Genomic DNA, 26,001 nt, shown 5'->3' on the forward strand with positions numbered 1-26,001 from the left:
AACTTAATGAGTATAAGTAGTTGTACTTATACTCATTAACTCATTACCTGTTGTAGTTAAACTTATCTGCTCGGCACATTACCCTAATTAAACAGCTCTATAGGAATCTGTTTAGGTAAGATGTTTTTAGTGCGTAATTATTTATCTTGGGTCTACTGGATTAAAACTTATAAAAGCAATAATTTTCATACTTCACTATAATACTCAACAGTTTGGATCTGATTTGAAAAAAATAATTCACTTACTATGTATATTATCGTTTAGTGGCTGGCATAGTTTGTAAGTAAGTGTTTATAAATTTTTATTTCCTTACGTTTATATTTATGTATAAATATCTATATTGAGCTATGTATAAAAAATCTCCCATATATTTTTTGTAGAGCCTGGCAGTCCAATGTCCAATAGACTCGACGTCCCATTCGCGCTGCCATCGGTCGAAACTGTAGTAACGTTCTTCTCTGGCAGCAGACTCTCTACCTACTTCAGGTCTCCCGCAGAAGATCACCTACCAGTCCCGCGCGAGATATATTATAACGTGGAAAACAGCGGCGACGATCATAGCTGCAGGAAACCGTGCGGTAGGCAGAAGTGACTTTGGTTTATCGTCGCTGAACGTCACAGGTAAACTAGTCACACAAGACGAATGAACTTTTCGAGTCAATCTCTTCAGCTCCTGAGCCCAGACGTTCCCACTGTACAATAACACCAAATGGACATCAGATATCAGTAGATAACGTTTGCAGGCATGAGGACTGCCAATGTTTGCCATATGCCTACTTAGGGCGGCAACTCTCTTACCGGCTTTTTCTACGGTTCACTTTATCTACTCACAGAAAGACATCTTGCTGACAATCATAACACCACAGTATTGGCCCAATTTCACAGGAAAGATGGTGGAAATTCTCTTCTTGGTTAAGACCACGATCTTGGTCGTTCCGACCGCTAGCAACGTGCTGTGATTCCGCATTTACACTTTGACTCGGAGCATCACTAGTCCTCAGTTTTAGATTTGCCTATTCTACGTTTCTATCTTCAACAAGAGGAGCGACATCGTCGGCGTAGCCAACGAGGTGAGTCTCGTTAGACATTTCGGGTCATAGCAGACTGTTCCAGAGATCGGGTTCCAAGTTTGATCCCAGAAGTGACGGTGATGCGACACTGACTATCGGTGGTGTCAATAACCAGAAACGGTCCAAAAAGGGAGGACAGTGTGATTTTATTATCTTTCTGAAAGTCTGGGAACGCGCTCAAATCCACGAAGTCTTTAGCTGGTCGCCTCTGATAACAAAGCGTCGACGACAGCAGTCATAGTGACAGATTACATAACTGCAGGCGGTGGTCAAGTCCCTAACTTGTGCTTCTTGTAGTCCATCCGAAAAGGTCCATTGTCGCTGACACAATTGCTTCAAATACTTCGCCTTACTTTAGTTGATGGAAATGTGGAGATCTCCTCTGACATTGGTTTCTGGCCTGTTTCTGGAACGCGGTATTGATTGTCAGAATGTACTCGGGTGTCCTCCGGTAAACGGACATCTTCCTACTGCAGGCGAAACCCGTCGGAATGGAACACATCAAGGAGATGAGACGCATCGTCGACATCGCACCAGTTTTTACCCTCGATACAAAAGCCCATTTGTTCTCATATCCTGTAACTGATTTTTATTTATTTGTACTGCATGTCATAAAAAAAAACTTATATTTGTATCTAATGTTTAAGTTAGATTAAGTCATCATTGTATACCATTGTAAATTGGTTCTCGAACATTGGAAGGTAAAATAAATAAATAATAAATAACAGGAATGTGGCCCAGAAAATGCGACCAGAAAAATAGAGTTGTTGACAACTCTATTTATGCATAGGCAATACAAGTTTCACATTGCCAAATTTCAGTGGATATTAAAAATGATATATACTGAAGTTAAATTAATTACTGCTGTTACAGCCGAATAAATAACAATGTTTTTTTTATTTTATTTTAGGATTTAACATTTACAATGAAGTTTGCAGCTGTAATAATTATTTTAGTAGTCATCGCCTCCTCATCTCACCAAAAGCCAACGAAGCCTCCTACTAATACGGTAGGTAGTAGAATAATGCAAGGGCTGAGGGAAAAAGGTATCATATCTATAACAGGTCATTGCAGTGTTAAAAACATGGAATATTAAAAAAACTCTTTAAACAAAACACTATCTAAACAAGTTAATAAAATAACTTGTTTACAATTTTGTGAGGATATATAAATTAATATGACTCTTATTTATGTTGTTCTGAAATAATAACGATATAAAGTACATTTAAAAACGTATTTTAATGTCATTAATGTGCGCATTTTAATGTGTTTAGACGAAACTGTTAAGGTAAGAAATTGCACATTTTTAAAAACATCTTTTCAGTCTTACATTCTAGTATAAAAAAATGGAGAAACAGTAGAAACTAAAATATGGTAAAAAATAATGGCAAAAACGTTTCCTAGATATGTTCTAATGTTCGTAAGTTGTCGTGAGATATAATATTCTTAAATCCACACGATTGTATTCATTTGACAGGCAATAACTACGTTCCAAACACAGCTGAAACGATTGTGATTTTCTTAACGATCCAAATAACATAATATGTAAAAAAAATTATTTTTGAAATATTTTAGACTTTTTCTCCTGGTTAATGATAATCCTGACATCTCAAGTAAACAGATAAATGACATTTTTATCCATTAAGAGCGTTATTGTACTTATATTTGTAAACAATTTGCATCCTATATTGTTTTATTTGTTTACAGGCAGTCCTAAGCGAGTTTAGAGCAAAGCTGCAACAGAGTATTTTTGAGATGTTAGACGATTTGATTAAAAAAGGAAAAAAGCATACAACAATGGAGGTTGGGGAGAAGAATCATCAAGTTGTTAGAAAGGTTATACATAGCCAAACACGCTACAAAGATATTACATTTGACGAGTTTGACAAGATTGGTCAACTAATAGGAGAAACGCCCGAATACAAAGCTAAGGTGAAAAGCCTTTTGAAACCTGACGAAAATGGTGTCGCTCCTAGATGTCTCCCTCCTATTCTCATGTCCTGAACGGTCAAAAAATCAAGTATAAAAGCAGATGGCTGAACAACTTTACAAATTATGTTGTCAAAGGAAGCTCATTAAAATAAAGTGTTATTATGAATTTGTATAAAAATGATTTTATCTATGTATCTATCTATCTACATACTATTATAAAATTTAGGTGGTGTATGTATATCTGTCTGGGCAGCTTTAACGACTAAGATGCTAAACCGATACAGCAAAAACTAAGCACAAAAAATGGTCCACATATCTAGGAATTAGGCCTATTCACTTCCCTGAGTTCCTCTCGGGCTACGCCCTCTTTTTTAGGACGCTAGGCACGAGCCTGGGATTGTTTTTCACATTACTGCAGGATAGACCTAGGGGTTGCGGCATCATCACTTAGATAAAATCCATTGGTGACTTGGTGGGATTTGAAACCGGGATCTCTTGGTCCAAAGTCCCGAAATCTAACCACTAGACCAGCTCGCTCCCCGGGCTACGCCCCTTGGATGTCTAAAGTTTTGAGGTGAGGGTTTCAAAAAGTGTTTAAATATTAACTGGTCTCCATGGAAGCATGAGAAAATTCACAGTGTTCTTTGCGTAGACATTTTATGTAAACAATCAGAACTGCTAAATGTATATTTCACAATTTTAAACAGCTGATCCACAAAAAAAATATATTTTACACATCTATGTGGTAGGTCTATTTATTCCAATACTTTGTCATAGATTATTTATTTTATTTTATTAATTATGGAAATAAAAAAAGATTCTAGAACAATTGCTGTATCAAACCTGGCTCCGTTTTCGATTTATTAAAGTGTATTAGTTATGAAAATATTGTTATTGATAGATTTTCTTGTAGTAGGACAACTACAATTCAGGTGATAGTTTTTGTAAAGATTTTTGGTATTTTGTTTATAAATCTGAACTACTGACCAATTGTTTTATTAAGCGGTATAGTACATCTTTCCGTTATGAAGCACGGGTACAGCAGCTATTTTCAGATAAAATGGGTTTTCACCGTAACAGCTTTGGCACGATTAGACAATAATCCAACCCTCATGCGTGATGTGTAGGGTGCCTGGAGACTTATACCCTTACAGAGATTATATTGACATAAAGATTATATGCCTATATTATAATACCTAATTAACTTGTCAGATTTGTATAATGATGGTGATTTAAACTGTATTATGTGTTTTATTTCTTGTAAGTGTGTGTATATAATTGTGTTTACTTGAGTTCTTAGTGGATAAGAAATCTCCGTATTGGCTTAAGTCGTCATTGCCTATCTTTAGGATTGTAAGGATGTGTAAATAATAATCTCATCTCACATAAATAGTTTGCTGCAATGTAATTACGTAAGCATTGTGGGCTCAAAGAGAACAAAAAAGTATAAAAAACAATTGCCTTTATTTCTGATTCTTAAAATTGGTAGCCATATATATATATGACTAAAAAGCCAGTCACATCACCGTTGAATCTGATACACATATGGACAACAGAATGGGAGATTTTTATACGACTGAAGGTGTATAAAGAAGTGTTAGTTAAAATATTTAAAATTAATCAGAAAACATTTTAATTAGTAGTACAAAAAACTATGTCATTATATCAATCTCTATAACAATCATAAAACCTATCGTTAAAACTTGGCATACAAAGAGGCATTGTCTAAACTTGCAATAAATTAAACTTTTTTATTTCCATAAAAAACTAACATCCATCCAACCTTTACAAACTTAATGAGTATAAGTAGTTGTACTAATACTCATTAACTCATTAACTGTTGTAGTTGAACTTATCTGTTCGGCCCATTACCCTGATTAAACAGTATTATAGGAATCTGTTAAGGTAAGATATTTCTAGTGCGTAATTATTTGTCTTGGGTCTACTGGATTAAAACTTATAAAAGCAATGATTTTCATACTTCACTAAAATACTCAACAGTTTGGATCTGATTAGAAAAAAATATTCACTTACTATGTATATTATCGTTTAGTGGCTGGCATAGTTTGTAAGTAAGTTTTTTTACATTTTTATTTCCTTATGTTTATATTTATGTATACATATCTATATTGAGTTATGTATAAAAAATCTCCCATACATTCTTTATAGAGCCTGACAGTCCAATATCCAATAGACTAGACGTCCCATTTGTGCAGCCATCAGAAGAACTGTAGTAACGTTCTCCACCTACTTCAGGTCTCCTGCAGAAGACCTACCACTCTCACGCGAGATATATTATAACGCAGATGACACCGGCGACAATCATAGCTGCAGGAAACCGTGCGGTAGGCAGAAGTGACTTTGGCTGATCGTCGCTGAACGACGCAGGAAAACTAGTCACAAAAGACGCATGAACTTTCAACCTCTTCAGCTCATGAGCCCACACGTTACCACTGTACAATAATCCCAGATGGACATCAGACATCAGTAGGTAACGTTTGCAGACATGAGGACTGCTAACGTTTGCCAAGAGCTAACTTAGTGCAGTAACTCTATTACCGTCCTTTTCTACGGTTCACTTTATCTACCTACAGAAATACATCTTGCTGACAATCATAACACCACGGGATTGGCTCAATTTCACAGGAAATATGGTGGAAATTCTCTTCTTGGTTAAGACCACGATCTTGGTCTTTCCGACCACTAGCAACGTGCTGTGATTCCGAATATACTCTTTAACTCGGAGCATCACTAGTCCTCAGTTTTAGATTTGCCTATTCTACGTTACTATCTTCAACCAGAGGAGCGACATCGTCGGCGTAGCCAACGAGGCGAGTATCGTCTGAAATTTCGGGTCAGAGCAGACTGTTCCAGAGATCGGCTCCTAAGATTGATCCTTGAGGTAGTGAAGATGCGACACTGACCATCGGTAGTGTCAATGAACCAGAAACGGTTCAAAGGGCGACAAAACATAATCCTATAATTAGCATATCCCTGGGACCAACCCGGTTTAGCCGGGTTAAAAAAATCACATGGGTTAAGTTAATTTTGTACTGTATTCAGTGTAAATATGAGCGCGATCGGATTATTAGATTTCGTGTAATTAATTCGTAAAGTGGCAAAGATTATGGAACGGCATATAACATAATCTTTTGACGTCGTCCCATTGGCCGGCTCGTCAAACTGGGTGAATGTGATTCGTTGTCGCTACCGTCTGGTTTACCCGTCAGATACGGGTGTGTTGTATTGTGGGCGGAGTTAAGGATTCTTTTTGGTCCGTTGTAGTCTCGTAATCTGTCTAATGCGGGTTTCGCTCCTTATTGGGGTATAGGGGCGGGGTTTTTGTGTCGGTACATCGGGATCGGGTTTATTCCCTGGTCGTGTCGTAACCCGCCTCGTTCGTGTTTGTTTTTGGTCGTTCCTGCTGGGTTATGTATGATCGTCTCGGGCTGCCCGGTGATTGCGAATAATTCGTCAATTGTTGGACTGCCCGCGTTTAGAGGTCTGTACATGTATGTCGGTGAAGTCGGGCCAACCCCGTTTCAGTGTCGGTACATCGGGATCGGGCTTATTTCCTGGTCGTGTCGTAACCCGTCCCGTTCGGGTCTGTTTTTGGTCGTTCCTGTTGGGTTATGTATGATCGACTCGGTCTACCCGGTGATTGTGAATAATTCATGATTTGTTGGATAGCCCGCGTTCATAGGTCTGTCGGTGAAGTCGGTCCAACACGGAGTGTGGTTGTTTCGGGCTACCCGGTATTTGCGCAGTTCTCGATTTCGTGGGCTCCCCGGTAATCGTGTGTTGTTTTTCATATCTTGGGCAGCCCGATTCTGTTGGTGTTTACGTGTCGGTCGGACAACCCGGCCATACAAGGAAGCGTGTGTGAGGAGTATTTGTTGCCTAACCTATTGTAAACAAGTACTGTACCTATACCTTTACTGTGATGGTATTTGTAATTTGGAAAAAGAAACTAAAAAACAACTAGGTTAAAATTAAAAAACTAGACCTAGTTTTTCGGTGGTTTGACGTGTCTGTTGGATTTATACATTGTCGAGACGACAATTATGGCATAACCGGAAATAAAGCGTAATTCGAGTATATTGAGTAATATGGTATTTTGTAACGTATCAGACCCTTTCGTTCGGATTTGGTTCTGCGTATTGGAGGGACAAAGGTGATCTCGAATTATTTGGGATTTGTTGTACAGCCGTGTTCATAGGTCTGTACGTGTATGTCGGGCCAGTTCGGAGTGTGTTTGTTTATTGCTACCCGGTATTTGCGGGGTTCTTCATTTCGTGGGCTCCCCGGTAATCGTGTGTTGTTTTTTATTTATCTGTTTGCCCGTGTGTACTGGTGTTTACGTGTCGGTCGGGCAACCCGGCTATACAAGGGACCAGGAAAAGTTGGACAAACCCTTGATTTCTTGGGCAGCCCGTGTCTACTGGTGTATCCGTGTCGGTCGGGCAACCCGGCTATACAAGGGACCATGTAAAGCTGGACAGACCATTGATTTCTTGGGCAGCCCGTGTCTACTGGTGTATCCGTGTCGGTCGGGGAACCCGGCCATACGGGGGAACTGGTTATAAGGAAACTAAATAACAACTAGGTTAAAATTAAAAAACTAGACCTAGTACCTCGGTGGTTTGACGTGTCTGTTGGATTTATACATTGTCGAGACGACGATTATGGCATAACCGGAAATAAAGCGTAATTCGAGTATATTGAGTAATATGGTATGTGTAACGTATCAGACCATTTCGTTCGGATTTGGCTCTGCGTATTGGAGGGACAAAGGTGATCTCGAATTATTTGGGATTTGTTGGACAGCCGTGTTCATAGGTCTGTACGTGTATGTCGGGCCAGGAAAAACCCTTGATTTCTTGGGCAGCCCGTGTCTACTGGTGTATCCGTGTCGGTCGGGTAACCCGGCTATACAAGGGACCGGGTAAAGTTGGACAAACCCTTGATTTCTTGGGCAGCCCGTGTCTACTGGTGTATCCGTGTCAGTCGGGGAACCCGGCCATACGGGGGAACTGGTTTTTGCGTCGGTACATCGGGACCGGGCTTATTCCCTGGTCATGTTGTAACCCGTCTCGTTTGTGTTTGTTTTTGGTTGTTCCTGCTGGGTTATGTATGATCGTCTCGGGCTACCCGGTGATTGCGAATAATTCGTGTTTATAGGTCTTTACATGTAAGTCGGTGAAGATGGGCCAACCAGGAGCGTGGTTGTTTCGGGTTACCCGGTATTTGCGTAGTTCTCGAATTCGTGGGCTACCCGGTAATCGTGTATTGTTTTGTGTGTATTTTATTTCTTGGGCAGCCCGTTTCTATTGGTGTTTAGCAACCCGCCTTACAGAGGAACAGGTAAGGAGTATTTGTGACGACGATTATGGCATAACCGGGAATAATTGATAAACATTTTACACGTAATTAAACCATACGATAGGCGTTGATTAATTGTATATTTAGGTCCCTCGAGGATATTAACCCAGAAATAAATGTCAATATTAAAACGCGCTTATATGCATTAATAGTGAAAAGCCACAGTGTCCCTTTCGGAGTAAACTTCGTGCCACCGTGGCATTTTCGATATACTGAACCCAGTAACAGCCATAAATCGACTATTCATTCAGGACTCGCGTTACCAAGAGTATGATCTAGTATAAGGTTTTCAGTTTTTAACTTGTTTAAAAAGTGTGTGTAGACAACTAATAATGTTCACAAACAGAAATTTCGATTATTTATTCAGGGCTCGTGTTACCAAGAGTATGATCTAGTCTTCCGTCGATTTGCAGAGGTTCGCGCTCGTGAGTACGTGATTGGCGATCATGCGGTATCATAGTTGGGTCTCGTCTACAACATATGTAATGTGGCCATGATGTAAGTTCCGTTGCTCGATTCATATACGTTCGTCAGAATAAATCGAGTAGGAGGGAATGTCAATCGGAATGTTAGTTCGTATTAAATTCTTCACGTACTGTTCGTGGCTGGTCTATAGTAGTCACTACTGGACTGCACTGAATACGCCCAACTGAAAATCCAGTGTGAACAGGTCCTCGGTGTCCGGGATCAAATATCTGTAAGCAATAGCCACTACAACAAGCCAACAACATGAAAGCCCCTTAAGGTTTTCAGTTTTGAACTTGTTTAAAAAGTTTGTGTAGACAACTATAAATGTTCACAAACAGAAATTTCGATTATTTATTCAGGACTCGCGTTACCAAGAGTATGATCTAGTCTTCCGTCGATTTGCCGAGGCTCGCGCTTATGAGTACATGATTGGCGATCATGCGGTACCATAGCTGGGTCATGCCTCTCTTCAGTGGCAACACTTTCTGGTCACTCGTACTCATCTATAACACATGTGATGTGGCCATGATGTAAGTTCGATTTCCTGATTTAGATACGTTCGTCAGAATACATCGGGTAGGAGGGGATGTCATTGTGGATGTTAGTTCGTATCAAATTCTTCACACACTGCCCGTAAACAGAAATTTCGATCATTTATTCAGGGCTCGTGTTACCAAGAGTATGATCTAGTCTTCCGTCGATTTGCAGAGGTTCGCGCTCGTGAGTACGTGATTGGCGATCATGCGGTACAGCCACTGCAACAAGCCAATAACATGAGAGCCCCATAAGGTTTTCAGTTTTTCACTTGTTTAAAAAGTTTGTGTAGACAACTAGTGATGTTCACAAACATAAATTTCGATTATTTATTCAGGACTCGCGTTACCAAGAGTCTAGTCTTCCGTTGATTTGCACAGGCTCACGCTTATGACTATTCATTCAGGACTCGCGTTACCAAGAGTATGATCTAGTATAAGGTTTTCAGTTTTTAACTTGTTTAAAAAGTGTGTGTAGACAACTAATAATGTTCACAAACAGAAATTTCGATTATTTATTCAGGGCTCGTGTTACCAAGAGTATGATCTAGTCTTCCGTCGATTTGCAGAGGTTCGCGCTCGTGAGTACGTGATTGGCGATCATGCGGTATCATAGTTGGGTCTCGTCTACAACATATGTAATGTGGCCATGATGTAAGTTCCGTTGCTCGATTCATATACGTTCGTCAGAATAAATCGAGTAGGAGGGGATGTCAATCCGAATGTTAGTTCGTATTAAATTCTTCACGTACTGTTCGTGGCTGGTCTATAGTAGTCACTACTGGACTGCACTGAATACACCCAACTGAAAATCCAGTGTGAACAGGTCCTCGGTGTCCGGGATCAAATATCTGTAAGCAATAGCCACTACAACAAGCCAACAACATGAAAGCCCCTTAAGGTTTTCAGTTTTGAACTTGTTTAAAAAGTTTGTGTAGACAACTATAAATGTTCACAAACAGAAATTTCGATTATTTATTCAGGACTCGCGTTACCAAGAGTATGATCTAGTCTTCCGTCGATTTGCCGAGGCTCGCGCTTATGAGTACATGATTGGCGATCATGCGGTACCATAGCTGGGTCATGCCTCTCTTCAGTGGCAACACTTTCTGGTCACTCGTACTCATCTATAACACATGTGATGTGGCCATGATGTAAGTTCGATTTCCTGATTTAGATACGTTCGTCAGAATACATCGGGTAGGAGGGGATGTCATTGTGGATGTTAGTTCGTATCAAATTCTTCACACACTGCCCGTAAACAGAAATTTCGATCATTTATTCAGGGCTCGTGTTACCAAGAGTATGATCTAGTCTTCCGTCGATTTGCAGAGGTTCGCGCTCGTGAGTACGTGATTGGCGATCATGCGGTACCATAGTTGGGTCATGCCTCTCTTCAGTGGCAACACTTTCTGGTCACTCGTAATCATCTATAACATATGTAATGTGGCCATGATGTAAGTTCGGTTTCCTGATTTAGATACGTTCGTCAGAATACAACGGGTAGGAGGGGATGTCAATCCGAATGTTAGTTCGTATTAAATTCTTCACACACTGTTCGTGGCGGATCTATAGTAGTCAGTACTGGACTGCACTGAAGTCACTACTGGACTGCACTGAATACACCCAACTGAAAATCCAGTGTGAACAGGTCCTCGGTGTCCGGGATCAAATCTCTGTAAGCAATAGCCACTACAACAAGCCAACAACATGAAAGCCCCTTAAGGTTTTCAGTTTTGAACTTGTTTAAAAAGTTTGTGTAGACAACTAATAATGTTCACAAACAGAAATTTCGATTATTTATTCAGGACTCGCGTTACCAAGAGTATGATCTAGTCTTCCGTCGATTTGCCGAGGCTCGCGCTTATGAGTACATGATTGGCGATCATGCGGTACCATAGCTGGGTCATGTCTCTCTTCAGTGGCAACACTTTCTGGTCACTCGTACTCATCTATAACACATGTGATGTGGCCATGATGTAAGTTCGGTTTCCTGATTTAGATACGTTCGTCAGAATACATCGGGTAGGAGGGGATGTCAATGTGGATGTTAGTTCGTATCAAATTCTTCACACACTGCCCGTGGCGGATCTATAGTAGTCACAAGGGCGTGGTGAACCAGTGAGTCTGGGGGTGTTAGGGAACCGCTCCAAAAAAATGCGTGTAAACTAAGTGTAAGAGTACCTACTGGAGTGCACTGGAAATACCCAACAGAAAATCCAGTGTGAACAGGTCTTCGGTGTCCGGGATATAATTTCTATAAGCAATAGTCACTACAACAAGCCAACAACATGAAAACCCCGTAAGGTTTTTCATTGTTTCTATTGTTTAAAAAGTTTGTGTAGACAACTGATAATGTTGACAAACAGAAATTTGATTATATCCTGGTCATGTCATAGCCCGTCTCGTCCGCATTCGTTCTGGGGTCGTTCGCGCTGGGTTATGTGTGATCGTTTCGCGACAAATATCTTCTTTTATACTTATAGTTGTTGATCTAGTCTTCTGTCGATTAACTGTTTGTATTGGCCTATTTCACCGGATATTTGACGGGTATAGTGCAACCTACATAGATGTAGATGGGCTATAATAAGTGTTATCGATACTGTAGGTATTCGAGCTCTCTGTACCTGTAAGAAGTCGTAGTGACAACACACGAAAGTATGATAATTGGTAATAACGAATTTGAAAAGGGACTAGACTATAATATATGCTGTTGATCTGTATGCGGTTATTCGGTTATACAAGCATTCGGTACCTGAAAGTAGTTACAGTGAAATACGTGTGAATGTTAGAATAGAACTGTCAAGTTGATAAATAAAACTCTGTAGGCCTTGGGTGAATTCGTAGTCAATGCTAGGTGGGTGTGGACAATTGGCGTTGCGTTATTACAATAATCAACGGCTAGAATATATGTCGATTTGTTATATCCTGGTCATGTCATAGCCTGTCTCGTCCGTATTCGTTTTTTGGTCGTTCGCGCTGGGTTATGTGTGATCGTTTTGGGCTACCCGGTGGTAGTGATTAATTCATGATTTGTTGGACAGCCCGTGTTTGTAGGTCTGTACGTGTATGTCTGTGTCGGGTTGTTCCGGGTTAGTGTGTTTCTTGGTTTTGTTGACTATCCGGTAGTCGCGTGTAATCTCTGATTTCTCCGGTAGCCCGTGTCTATTGGTCTGTACGTGTATGTCTGTGAAGTCGGGCCAACCCGGAATCTGGTTGTTCCGGGTTAGTATGTTTCTTGGTTTTGTTGACTATCCGGTAATCGCGCGTAATCTCTGATTTCTCCGGTAGCCCGTGTCTATTGGTCTATAACGAGGTGAATGAGAATTTGCTAAAACTATTAAGAATATACTTGGATCATTAGGCAAACAATACTTTCTCCATATACTATGGTATATGGGGAGAAAGTAAAAATTTGAACGAAATGTGTCTTTTGGCCTCTGGAGACATCAAAATGAAAAAGGTAATCGGTCCCGGGCCTAGGTCTTACCGCGCCACTTACGGTAATAGCTACTTCTTTATAGGGAAATTCGCAAAAAAAATTAAATTATAGTTTATATAACTAAACATTGTTACAATTGTATATGCTTAAGCCAGTAAGCGTAATAGTAAATGTACTAAACATAGCCATGATAACTGATAAACCTTTTTTTGTCTCCTTCACTAGAATGCTAGCCTGCCTACCCCTAGCTCAAAAATCTTTAAGACTATACTAGCGCTTGCTAGTAATAACTGGCGTTTATTCACCTACAAAGGTTAGAATATTCTAGGCATTTGGTGATTTTAGAATTTACTGTGGGTAGTATATATACTTGTGATCAGCTTAGGTAATAGATACTTCTTTTAGGGAAATTCGTAAGAAAATTAAATTATAGTTTATATAAGTAAACACTGTTACGATTGCATATGCTTAAGCCAGCAAGCGTGATAGTAAATGTACTAAACATAGCCATGATGACTGATAAACCTTTTGTTTTGCCTCCGTCACTAGAATGCTAGCCTGCCTACCCCTAGTTCAAAAATCTTTAGGACTATACTAGCGCTTGCTAGTAATAACTGGCATTTATTCACCTACAAAGGTTCTAGTCATTTGGTAATTTTAGAATTTACTATGGGTAGTATATATACTTGAGATCAGCTCAGTTTAAGCAAATTCTAGTTTTTATTCACGCCGCCCAATATATGCATATCTCCTTTAGAGTAATCGGTAGTAAAGTTTCCCTTTGTTACCCTTTTCCTTTTCTGTTGACTTGCATTTGTTACCTGGAGTAATCATGTTTTGTCTACTCTTGTTTGATTCTTGCTTAGGTGTGAGATATGTATTCAGTTCGGGTACATGCAATCATAACTCGTTTTGTGACACAGTTTCGTTTATTGTCATGAAATAATACATAGATATCGAATGGTAGTACGTCGTAACTATTAATATAAACATGGCAGCCTCCTGGAGTATGTTCGAGTAGCAAGGAGGGTGTTCGAGAACATAATGTAGGCAATATGAACTTGAAACACATATTAAATACAAAATCATTCATACAAACAAGATCCACACTACCCGGTGTGCACAACGACTCGTTGGAGCACTCTTAAAGGTGCGTTTAAAAAATGTCATTGATCGGTGTTTAGTTATTAATTAGTGTTAATTGGTTGTTTGGCAGAACATGTGGCCTGAAACTATTTGTACAATATTTGTGTGGTTAGATACAAGATGGGATTTAAATATTGTAAAGTTATTAAAATTTAAGTTGGTTAAACGGTGGATGGGTTTGAGGAGTCGTGCGTTGTCAGTGCTAGTCTTCTTTTGTGCCCCTTTCGACGTTTGCTGTCTCTGCTGTTTCTTCGGCTCCTTCTCTCGTTTTCTGTAACATAACATTCAAGCTGTTATACACACCTAGTTGTCGCGGTACTAGAGTAATATCAGTTTGTATGCGTGAAACGGCACTTATTGTGACATCCGTTTTCCAGTTATTTAGTGAGTATCGTGAAACATGACAACTTGGAACTGAGGTAAACACGAAACAGTTCGGGCTTTGTCACTGGCCCCGGCAGTACCGGGCACCATCTACAACCTTGTCCCATTGGTCATCTGAAGGTGACGGGAAAGTTAATATAAAACGTTTTAGAATAATTGGTATTAACTGTGTGGAGAGTAAATAGCTCGTGGTTTGTGTTTGGGATGCAACCTAATGAGATAACTCCTAAGGAAGGAGATCGGTAAGAGTTACAACCTCGCGGGTAAAGGGAAGAAGTCTTATGAGAGTACTAAATGCTATATCCTGGACACAGGTTGGTATTGTACCGGATGCATATGTCAGATATTTATTTTCTCTAGTCTTGTAGTTTAAGTGTTTCGCTTGTACCCTGAGAGTACGTTTTGGTAAATTTGCATTGCAACCCAGACAGTTGGGTTAACCCTAGATCTGGCGGTCATTTTAGTCCTCAGTGGCGGGTGTATTTTGGGGTCATGCCTCTCTTCAGTGGCAACACTTTCTGGTCACTCGTACTCATCTATAACATATAAATACTCCTAAACAAAAAACCGCTGTTTTCGTTGCCATGCGACTAATACTTTCCACCGCCAAAATAAATTTTGAACGCTCTAGTTTTTCTAACTATGTTTCTTCGCTACATAATTCTCGTTCAATGATGTTTTATACATACAAATTAATCCTCAGAATCTCTTCTTTCTAATGGTATAAGATTGATTTCGGTTTTAAACTGTTTCAGTATTATAGAAATAGAAAGTTCCAAACTATGTCTTTCTGGTCCCTAGCGGACCACCGCCACTGAGAACTCAACAATTTCTAGTCCCCTAGGGACCAACGCCAGGTCAAGGGTTAACCGATCTCTAACACAAATAATTCTATTACCATTGTTTTCGCGTCTGTTCCAGATATCACAACTAGTAGAGAGAGCGATATAAGAGGATGGGCTGATCTTCGAGAAGAGAAAGGCATGGGAGAGCGAGAGGCGGGTTCACACTGGGTTTTCTGTTGGGTATAACCAGTGCACTGCAGTATGTACTCTCGCCCACGCCATATTCAATAAACTTGAACGCCTGACGAAGTTAAACGCCATCATGAAGTCAACAAAGCTGATGTGTCGAAACCTCAGAGACACCATCGTAATAGCGTGTGTCTGTGCTTTTCTTGATCTTGGTGTCTGCTGCTTTCCTTGTTGGTGTCTGTCGTTTTTCGGCTTTTTCTCCCGTCTTCTGTAACATAACATTCAAGCTGTTGTTATCTTGAGTGGACACTGGAGCAATTTGCGCGGAACTAGTGTATATAGCAAACAGTCAATGCTATGTCCCAGTTACCTTAGTACCGGGTAACATTCATAACCCCGTCCCACCGGGTACCTGGTATTGACCCGGGTAACTTGTGAAACCCGGGCTAGTCCAGGCAACTCGTTAAACCCCGTTTTTTTAGCAAATGGCATAAAATGTGACTACGTGGAACTGAAGTACTGTATGCATGAAACAGTCCGGGTTGTGCCACGGGCCCGTCAGTGCCGGGTAACAGTCATGACCCTGTCCCCTCGGGCCTTGGGTATTGGCCAGGGCAACTCGTGAAACCCGGGTTATTTAGTAAGTGCTATTAAATATGACTACACGGAACTGAAGTGTGTGTGAAAGGTCTGGACTATTTCAACGGCCCTTCAGTGCTGGTTACCATTTGTAGTCCTGTGTCACAGGGTCGACTAAGCGAATTTCCATTCGTTTGAATTGATTTTCGATTAGGTCTATTTAAATTATATTAGGTTTAGTGAGTATCTAGGTTTGTTGCTACAATGAATCTAGTAAGGTGTACCCGGTGCAATAGCGATGGCCTGGTGAAGTTGGGCAAGTAAGAAATGTGATGGATGGAAGTTACTATCGGACCTGTTCTAAATGTACGGCCCACTTGGAGTGGAGTCTCTTCTGGGATAACCGAGTCCGGTGTATAATCCACCGACAACTTCTTCATGGACGGCGGGTCCCAACAACCTTCGTCAACAACTGGAACATACACAGGACCACCAATACAATCGATACCCACACCACAATGGATGGCGAGATCGTCGTGGCAGTCCCCATCCGGAGAAGTATTTTGGTACCTGAAAGAGTACAGTAGGCATATACGAAAGTTATAATAATCTGGTTATGTGTGAGGTGTAATAGATGTTAATAACAAAATGTAAAATGAATAGGCTGTAATATGTGTTATTAATAAGTACTAGAGCATTCTGTACCTGAAAGTGGCATCGCCAATCACGTACTCATAAGCGTGAGCCTGTGCAAATCGACGGAAGACTAGATCATACGTTGGCCTGGCTGTTGTAGTGTACCCGTCTTTGACGGGCTTTGGTGTTATATCCGTGTCAACACCCGAAAAATTTACAACGAGGCGACGAGGGCCAGCGACGATCTCACCAACAGTACTTAGGACCCTAGAATGGGAGCATAAGCTATAATATACGCTATTGATAGGTACTCGAGCATTCGGTACCTGAAAGTAGTGAAATTGTAATACGTGTGAATGTTAGAATGATTGGTATTGACAAAGCGAAGAAGTAACATGTCATCGTGTCTGTTGTTGATGAGTGGGCGTACTCAAGTTTACGGTACCTGAAAGAGTACAGTAGCCATATACAATATTTTAATTAATCTGTTTATGTGGAAGGTGCAACAGTTGTTAATAACAAATGTAAAAGGAATAGGCTATAACATGTGTTATTAATAAGTAGTACTCTCGAGTACTCAGTACCTGAAAGAGACAGGGCTTGTACGGTTGCCCGGTCTGATTTGGTGTTATACCCGGGCCGTCAACCGTAGCCCGATGTGCCCGGGCTTCGCGAGGTATTCGGGTTAATTTGAATGGTAGGCATAGTTGGTATTGATAATTTGAATAAGATATGGATCATGTTTTCTAACGGGGCGACGAGGGCCAGCGACGATCTCACCAACAGTACTTAGGACCCTGGAATGGGAGCATAGGCTACAATAAATGCTATTGATAGGTACTCGAGCATTCGGTACCTGAAAGTAGTAACATTGTAATACGTGTGAATGTTAGAATGATTGGTATTGACAAAGTGAAGAAGTAACGTGTCATCATGTCTGTTGTTGATGAGTGGGCGTACTCAAGTTTACGGTACCTGAAAGAGTACAGTAGCCATATACAATATTTTAATTAATCTGTTTATGTGGAAGGTGCAACAGTTGTTAATAACAAAATGTAAAAGGAATAGGCTATAACATGTGTTATTAATAAGTACTCGAGTACTCGGTACCTGAAAGTAGTAACATTGTAATACGTGTGAATGTTAGAATGATTGGTATTGACAAAGTGAAGAAGTAACGTGTCATCATGTCTGTTGTTGATGAGTGGGCGTACTCAAGTTTTCAGTACCTGAAAGAGTACAGTAGCCATGTACAAAATCTTAATTAATCTGTTTATGTGGAAGGTGCAACAGTTGTTAATAACAAAATGTAAAAGGAATAGGCTATAACATGTGTTATTAATAAGTACTCGAGTACTCGGTACCTGAAAGTTACAGGGCTTGTACGGTTGCCCGGTGTGTTTTGGTGTTATACCCGGGCCGTCAACCGGAGCCCGATGTGCCCGGGCTTCGCGAGGTATTCGGGTTAATTTGAATGGCAGGAATAGTTGGTATTGATAAATTGAATAAGATATGGGTCATGTTTTTTGTTATTAATAAGTGTGCTGTTGAGCTTTCTGTACCCGAAATAGTTTTCGTAGGCTATTGACAAAGTGGACGATATTTAGGTTATGGTATCTGATGTTGTTTAGCGGGCCATAGGCTATTGACAAAGTGGACGAAATTTTGGTTATGCTATTTGTTGTTTTTCAGCACCTGAGAGGACGTAAGGAAATTATAATAATTTAGTAGGCTAAAATTGGCGAAGTGAAAATAAGAAACATGTTATAATGCGTGATGATAACATGTACTTTCTAGTTGACCGAATTGGTAAAACTGAAATTATACTACTTATGTTATATTGAACCTCTTCTGTCTTATCTTCCTAAATTGTACTACTTTAAACACTTTTTACCATTGGCACTTTTTGGGGAAAACGTCTATTTCACCATGGAAATCGTGTTTGAAAAACTAATACTAATGATGGGAATCTGTGTAAAACCTGTTTTGGTACAATTTCTTACATGGACTAACTTATACTAGTGTCTATAGCAACTATCAAATTTAAAATATTGTTTAATAATCGATATATTTACCAGCTAGCCTATATAAGTTATAAAATACTATAATAACCAACTTAACCAACCAAATTTGCTAATAGTGGAATCGTCGAATGAATGTTTGCTAATAATCGGTATTATCATCGCTAAGTTAAGAAACTGTAGGTAGGGACCCAAGACCCAACTTGTTTTTACTTCGTGTCGATAACTTAATAGGACTAACCTAACCTAGCATAACCAGGGTTTACCCAAAATCGGTCATTTCGGTACATTGTAAACCTAAGCATGGGTTGGGTTGGGTTGGGTTGGGTTAGGTTAGGTTACGTCAGTTTAGTATATACTCAATTTGGTTTTTCCAAAAAATGTGGTAGGCTACTCTAATTTTTAATACCTACTTCAATATTTTCCACAATTTTTGAACCTGGTTTCTTAGGTAAAAACGGAATTTGTCAAGTGTGTTTAAAATGGACTAGCCTAATAATAAAAAAAATCACCCTATGCACCTATGTTATCAAGCCCCAAAACTCATTGATTTCTAGCATTTTTCTTTACTCTCGAACGTGATTTTCAGGGTGAAATAGGCGCCCCCCCCCCCAAAAGTGCCAATGGTAAAAAGTGCTTAAAACAGCCTAATCTAGGTAGATAAGGTAAAATAAGTTCAGTATAACATAAGTAGTATAAGTTAAGATTTACCAACGAATGCTTTCCTTGTCAGGTTGTACGAGAATTCCTGAAGAGTGAACATCCTAGAAATGGCCTCGATTTTGTCGTGGTACATACTCTGTTTGTATACACTATTAGTTGTCCACACAAACTTTTTCAAAAAGTGATTAATTACTATTTGGGGTGTCCGAATGTACAGGTCGCGTGTAGACTAGGTGATCGATTATAGGGGACTCGTGTGGCCCTGTTCCTCGATAAATATGGTACTTCAGAACGAGAAAATCTTTCCGACATCGTTAAGAACATAAAATGCTGTACCGGTGAAGAACCATTGTGCTTGTGTGCGAATGGTGAAACTGGTGTAAATTCTGTATGCTGTAGAACTCGGTGGCATCCATCTTGGCATCTTGTTGGTTGAAGGTGTAGACGACCGAGATGACGGATTGGAAGATTTGGGTCGGACTGAAGTGTTGATGGTGGGGGGTGGTAAAAAAGTAAATGTAATATAACGCGGATCGTGATTTTAACATGTAACACAGAAATTCCCTTCAACAGAGTGTCGGTGGCAGCGGCATATAGTTTTAATTTTCTTGTAGTGTGTTACTATCGTTAATTTTGGATGTTTTGAGTTTGTTATTAACACTATTAAACCGATCGACTCCGATAAGTAGTTGGTTATAATCAATACTCGGAAACGTACCATCGATTATAAGTGATCGTGTATGTTAAAAATTGATTTTCGTTGTACAGGGTGATTCTGCCGTTAGTAAACAGTGTTTTTTGATAATGCCAGTTACACGTTTTAGCGAATTACTTACTAATAAGGATATTAGGAGTATTCGTGGTAAGATCTGGGCCCGGGACCGATTTAGTTTTAAATTTCTTGTGTTATTGTTATGGAGAAAGAACAACTTTATTAGTTTACTTGTTTATGGATATATTTTGATAAAATCTGGCAAATTTATTTATTTCGTCCTATGTCATTGACGTATGGTCAATCGTATTATTAATCAATTTTCAATTGTTACAGGTTGTAACAAGTGTCTACATACCCTGCGCCTCGAAGATTGCGAAACCGTCATAAACAAATTTGAAGACATTTTTGAAATCTTCAAGTTTTACCTTGCTGGAGAATTGATGCCGTACATTTAGTTAACCCCTTCGTGGGCTCTCATTCTTATGGAGAAAATAAAAACTGTACTTGTTTATGGAAAAATGTTGAAAAAAATTTGGCAAATTTATTTATTTCATTCGTACTATTGACGTATGGCCAAAAAAATACTTTTCACCTCCCCCGTAGCAGCAAATCTAAGCACTCGTTGTATCTTGTTTTGTTTAAATAGGGAATATATATGTCTTATTTAAGGAAATAACAGGGCTTATTCCCTGGTCATGTCGTAACCCGTCTTGTTAGTGGTCTTTATTGGGTCGTTCGCGCTGGGTTATGTATGATCGTCCCGGGCTACCCGGTATTTGTGAACAATTTGTGGTTTTATGGACAGCCCGTGTTTCTAGGTCTGTACGTGTATGTTGGCGAAGTAGGGCCAACCGGAGGTGCGGTTGTTTCGGGCTACCCGGTAATTGTGAACAGTTCGTCATTTGTTGGACAGCCCGTGTTTATCGGTCTGTACGTGTATGTCGGTGAAGTCGGGCCAACCGGGAGTACGGTTGTTTAGGGTTACCCGGTAATCGTGAACAGTTCGTCATTTGTTGGACAGCCCATGTTTATCGGTCTGTACGTGTATGTCGGTGAAGTCAGGCCAACCGAGAGTGCGGTTGTTTCGGGCTACCAGGTAATCATGGACAATTCGTCATTACTGAAGTCGGTTATACTGGGGACCCAGCTAAAGTGGGAAACAGATCTGAAATATTTGTGACAATGTTTATGGTATACACAACCTTGCAAACCTGTTTCCAGCTATAACCGAGGCTTGATATTCGCCACTCCGATATCCAGAGCATGATCGATACGAAGAGGATTTTCTACGCTTGAAAATATCGTATGTGGTATCTTTGAATGATAACACCCGAAATATACATTATTTAACATCGAACGCGTAAAGCTCCCCCCCTTACCGTTAATTTCGATTGCTTTAGCGGGTAACGAGTGTCTACGGACATTGCGCCTCGCAACGGTAAATATAGGAACTAATTGCATTGATGCCATCCCTAGCTCATAGGGTGCACCACTGCGCAGCGTCGATGCTCGGTTTCGACGGGTACGAGTTTGTTAACCGGCTATTTTGATAATCAGTAGGACTTAGCTCCTTGAACAAGAATTTAGGGAACGAACAATTTGTTTGTAAACAGAATAATCTCGAGTAACAAAAAGGTAACAGTTCGTATATAGGCCTAGTTATTTCATTTTAACCTAGGCCTAACTCAGTTGTATTATGATTTCTTTTCAATAGCTTTGTTACAAAATACTTTTGCCACCGTGGTATTTTTGAATGATAACCCCCATACTACCAAAATTGATTACAAACGTGTAAAAACCACTCATATAGAGGAACAACAGTTATTACTATTGAGCAAAGATTGCACTAAAAAATCATTAGTGGAATATAACCTCTATATAGCCTAGATGCTTTTACCGTAACTAAACGGTCGGGAGGCAACGGCCTAGGTGGTCTAATGGATAGCGTACTGGGCTGATATACCGAAGGTCCCGGGTTCGAATCCCGCTGGTAACATTCAGCCTTTTGTCCAAGATTTTTTTTATTAACAGTAAGTTTGGTTGGTTTGGTTTTGTTTTATTAAGTTTGGTTTTATTATTGACTTTTATTTAATAGACCTATTTATATTTCCGATTAATATATTTTTGTTATATGTTCTTTATCAGCAAGTCTGGTTTTTTACATGACGCGGGTCAATGATGTGACATAGGCCTAACCTAGGACATAGGATCGCCGATTTCTTCGGTCACGAAATAGCTAGAACAAATTCTCTTTCACACACAGTTGCAGGATACGTTTAGGGTGCTTTTCACCAAAAATTAAGAAAATCAGTCCGTGGGATCGCACTTTGAGATCACATTACATGACGCGGGTCAATGATGTGACATAGGCCTAACCTAGGACATAGGATCGCCGATTTCTTTGCTCACGAAATAGCTAGAACAAATTCTCTTTCACACACAGTTGCAGGATACGTTTAGGGTGCTTTTCACCAAAAATTAAGAAAATCAGTCCGTGGGATCGCACTTTGAGATCACATTACATGACGCGGGTCAATGATGTGACATAGGCCTAACCTAGGACATAGGATCGCCGATTTCTTTGCTCACGAAATAGCTAGAACAAATTCTCTTTCACACACAGTTGCAGGATACATTTAGGGTGCTTTTCATCAAAATTTAAGAAAATCGGTCCGTGGGATCGCACTTTGAGATCACCTTACATGACGCGGGTCAATGATGTGACATAGGCCTAACCTAGGACATAGGATCGCCGATAAACCGGTACGTGGGATCGCACCTTAAGACAAATCTTTTGATTCATCTGAGAACATATCAGTTTTTTAGGTTATTTGTGGTTGATGCCTCAACGAACTCCCGACTTGGAATTCTGCGGTAGGAGTTATTTGACTACAATTTAGTAATTTATGTAATAATCGCTTTTAAATCTTCTGTACCGACACAAAAACCCCGCCCCTATACCCCAATAAGGAGCGAAACCCGCATTAGACAGATTACGAGACTACAACGGGGTGTCAGTTTGTAATCGAATGAAGGGTGGTACGGTGTTACATCTTTCTGAAATGCTAGGGACGCGTACAAATCCACAAAGTCCTTAGCTGGTTGCGCTCTGATTATAAAGCGTCGACGATAGCAGTCACAGTACTTACAGTGACAGGTTTCATGATCGCAGGTGGTGATCAAGTCCCTAGCTTGTCCCTAACTTGCATGCGAAAACCGTCGGCATGCCACACTCACACACCGAGGAGATAAGACGCATCGTCAACATGGCACAACATGTAGCAATGTCCTAATTTTATTACCCTCGATACAACCCCATCAATTACATGTGGCCCAGAAAGTTCGACTATAAGACAACAACTCCATTTATGCATAGGCAGTACATTCTAGTGAATATTAAAACTGATTTATACTGAAATTAAATTAACTACTGTTGTTTCAGCCTGATAAATAACAATGTTTAATTTTTATTTTAGGATTTAACAGTCAGAATGAAGCTTGCAGCTGTTATAACTATTTTAGTAGTCATCGCCTCCTCATCTCACCAACAGTCACCAACGAAGCCTCCTTCTAATACGGTAGGTAGTGGAATAATGCATGGGCTGAGGGAAAAGGTATCATAACTATTACAGGTAATTACAGTGTTTAAACATAGAATATTTAAAAGAATTCTTTAAACAAAATACTATCAAAACATGTTATTAAAATAACTTGTTTACAATTTTGTGAGGATATATAAATTAATGTGGCTCTTATTTATGTTGTTTTTAAATAATAACGCTATAAAGTGGATTTAAAAGCGGATTTTAATGTCATTAATGTGCGCATTTTAATGTGTTTGGACGAAACTGTTAAGGTAAGAAATTGCACATTTTTAACAAAATTTTTTCAATCTTACATTCTAGTATAAAAAAAAATGGGGAAACATTAGAAAATAAAATATGGTAAAAAATAATGGTAAAAACGTTTTCTAGATATGTTCTTATGTTCGTAAGTTGTCGTGAGATATAATATTCTTAAATCCACACGATTGTATTCATTTGACAGGCAATTACTACGTTTCAAACACAGCTGAAACGGTTGTGAAATTCTAAACGATTAAAATAAGATAATCTGTAAAAAAAAATATTTTTGAAATATTTTTGACTTTTTCTACTGGTTAATGATAATCCTGACATCTCAAGTAAACAGATAGATGACATTTTGGTCTTTTAAGAGCGTTATTGTACTAAACTTTGTAAACATTTGCAGCCAATATTGTTTTATTTGTTTACAGGCAGTCCTTAGCGAGTTTAGAGCAAAGCTGCAGCAGAGTATTCTTGAGGTGTTAGACGATTTGAATAAGAAAGGAGAAAAGCATACAACAACGGAGGTTAAGGAGAAGATTCAGCAAGCTGTTAGAGAGGTTATACATAGCCAAACACACTACAAAGATATTACATTAGACGAGTTTGGCAAGATTAGTCAACTAATATCAGAGACGCCCGAATACAAAGCTAAGGTGAAAAGCCTTTTGAAACCTGACGAAAATGGTGTCGCTCCTAGCTTGAGTCTCCCTTCTATGCTTGTGTCCTGAACGGTCAAAAAATCAAATATAAAAGCAGATGGCTGAACAACTTAACAAATTATGTTGTTAAAGGAAGCTCATTAAAATAAAGTGTTATTATGAATTTGTATAAAGATGATTTTGTCTATGTATCTATTTATCTACATACTATTATAAAATTTAGGTGGTGTATGTATGTCTGTCTGGGCAGCTTTAATGGCTAAAATACTAAACCGATACAGCAAAAACTAAGCACAAAAAATGGTCCACATATCTAGGAATTAGGCCTATTCACTTCCCTGAGTTCCTCTCGGGCTACGCCCCCTTTATTAGGACGCTAGGCACGAGCCTGGGATTGTTTTTCACATTACTTCAGGATAGACCTAGGGGTTGTGGCATTATCACTTAGATAAAACCCATTGGTGACTTGGTGGGATTTGAACCCGGGACCTCTTGGTCCAAAGTCCCGCGCTCTAACAAGACCCCACTACACTACGGCTCCAACCATTAGACCAGCTCGCTCCCCGGGCTACGCACCTTGGATGTCTAAAGTTTTGAGGTGAGGGGTTCAAAAGGTTTTTAAATATTAACTGGTCTCCATGGAAGCATGAGAAAATGTACTGCTAAATGTATATTTCACAATTTTAAACAGCTTATCCAGGGTGTCCCGGAACTCTCTACCAATATTTTAGGGCATTGCTCCTGGGTAAGAAACATACTTAATATCATATTTAAATTGTCCGGAAGTCCTTAGTTACTCACACAGCCGCCATTTTGTTTTTTTAGTTATTATTTTTTTTTCTAAAGAATGGTTAGATATACGAAATGGAAACTTTGCACAAACATTTATGACAACTAGACAAAGCTACAAAAAAATTATGAAGATTTTTCAAATTCATAAAACAAAATGGCGACCATTTAAAATTTTGTTTCTTAAATGACTCAAAAACCGTTGATTTTATAAAAATTTTAAATTGCCGCCATTTTGTTTTATGAGTTTGAAAAATCTTTATAATTTTTTGGTAGCTTTGTCTAGTTGTCATAAATGTTTGTGCAAAGTTCCCATTTCGTATGTTAAACCATTCTTTAAAAAAAGAATAATAACTGAAAAAAACAAAATGGTGGCTGTGTGAGTAACTAAGGACTTCCGGACAATTTAAATATGATATTTAGGTATGTTTCTTACCCAGGAGCAATGCCCTAAAATATTGGTAGAGAGCTCCGGGACACCCTGTTTATACAGGTACAAAAACCAAATAGTTCCTCATTTCATTCGTAAAGTATTATTTCACTTTTCCAAAGCGGTTTGGCTCTTCTACTAGAATAATTTTCATAATTTTGGTCTTAAATCAAAGGTATGCACGCACAGAATATCCATCAAGCATCGGCATTCAATTATCAGACATAAAATTACGAGTGACCCACAAAAGATTCTTCCTTCCTGTACTGTTGTGAATATTAATTTTGTTTTGATTTACGAGTTTGTTTGGCTCTTCTGCCAGACCGACGT

At 39.4% G+C, this 26,001-nt stretch overlaps 3 protein-coding genes across 5 annotated transcripts in view; 2 read left to right on the forward strand and 1 right to left on the reverse strand.

The window, feature by feature from the left end:
• LOC129004711 (uncharacterized) overlaps positions 1–26,001 on the forward strand; it is a 33,288-nt gene that overhangs the window by 415 nt on the left and 6,872 nt on the right. The gene's annotated exons all lie outside the window — the stretch shown is intronic.
• On the forward strand, positions 2–24,630 carry LOC129004710 (uncharacterized). Of its 3 annotated transcripts, none has more exons than XM_054433281.1 (3): positions 2–115; positions 1,981–2,079; positions 2,778–3,180. In XM_054433281.1, the coding sequence occupies exons 2-3, from the start codon at positions 1,996–1,998 to the stop codon at positions 3,072–3,074; spliced, it is 381 nt and encodes a 126-aa protein (XP_054289256.1). In that variant the 5' UTR covers positions 2–115; positions 1,981–1,995; the 3' UTR covers positions 3,075–3,180. The 3 variants fall into 3 exon arrangements, with proteins under 3 accessions (XP_054289256.1, XP_054289254.1, XP_054289255.1); XM_054433279.1 differs by lacking the exons at positions 1,981–2,079; positions 2,778–3,180 and adding exons at positions 23,422–23,523; positions 24,222–24,630 and having other exon boundaries at positions 9–115; XM_054433280.1 differs by lacking the exons at positions 2–115; positions 1,981–2,079; positions 2,778–3,180 and adding exons at positions 4,817–4,907; positions 23,422–23,523; positions 24,222–24,630.
• On the reverse strand, positions 13,752–18,847 carry LOC129004619 (uncharacterized). Its single transcript, XM_054433154.1, has 4 exons — positions 18,834–18,847; positions 16,616–16,813; positions 15,256–15,599; positions 13,752–14,244 (listed from the first exon to the last, which is right to left on the reverse strand). The coding sequence occupies exons 1-3, from the start codon at positions 18,845–18,847 to the stop codon at positions 15,362–15,364; spliced, it is 450 nt and encodes a 149-aa protein (XP_054289129.1). The 3' UTR covers positions 13,752–14,244; positions 15,256–15,361.

The sequence above is a fragment of the Macrosteles quadrilineatus genome, unplaced genomic scaffold (genome assembly GCF_028750875.1).
Source record: "Macrosteles quadrilineatus isolate MER2022 unplaced genomic scaffold, UCM_ALF_1.0 Scaffold_10__1_contigs__length_6754688, whole genome shotgun sequence".
In the NCBI taxonomy this organism is placed as follows: Eukaryota; Metazoa; Arthropoda; class Insecta; order Hemiptera; family Cicadellidae; genus Macrosteles; species Macrosteles quadrilineatus.

Excerpts from the sequence above, each read along its gene's own strand:
- LOC129004619 (XM_054433154.1), bottom strand. Across the intron at positions 15,600-16,615 it reads ATTGGCGATGCCACTTTCAG|AAGACGGGAGAAAAAGCCGA; the intron begins GTACAGAATGCT and ends GTTATGTTACAG.
- LOC129004710 (XM_054433279.1), top strand. The coding sequence starts at position 23,437 with ATGAAGCTTGCAGCTGTTATAACTATTTTAGTAGTCATCGCCTCCTCA. Across the intron at positions 23,524-24,221 it reads CGAAGCCTCCTTCTAATACG|GCAGTCCTTAGCGAGTTTAG; the intron begins GTAGGTAGTGGA and ends ATTTGTTTACAG.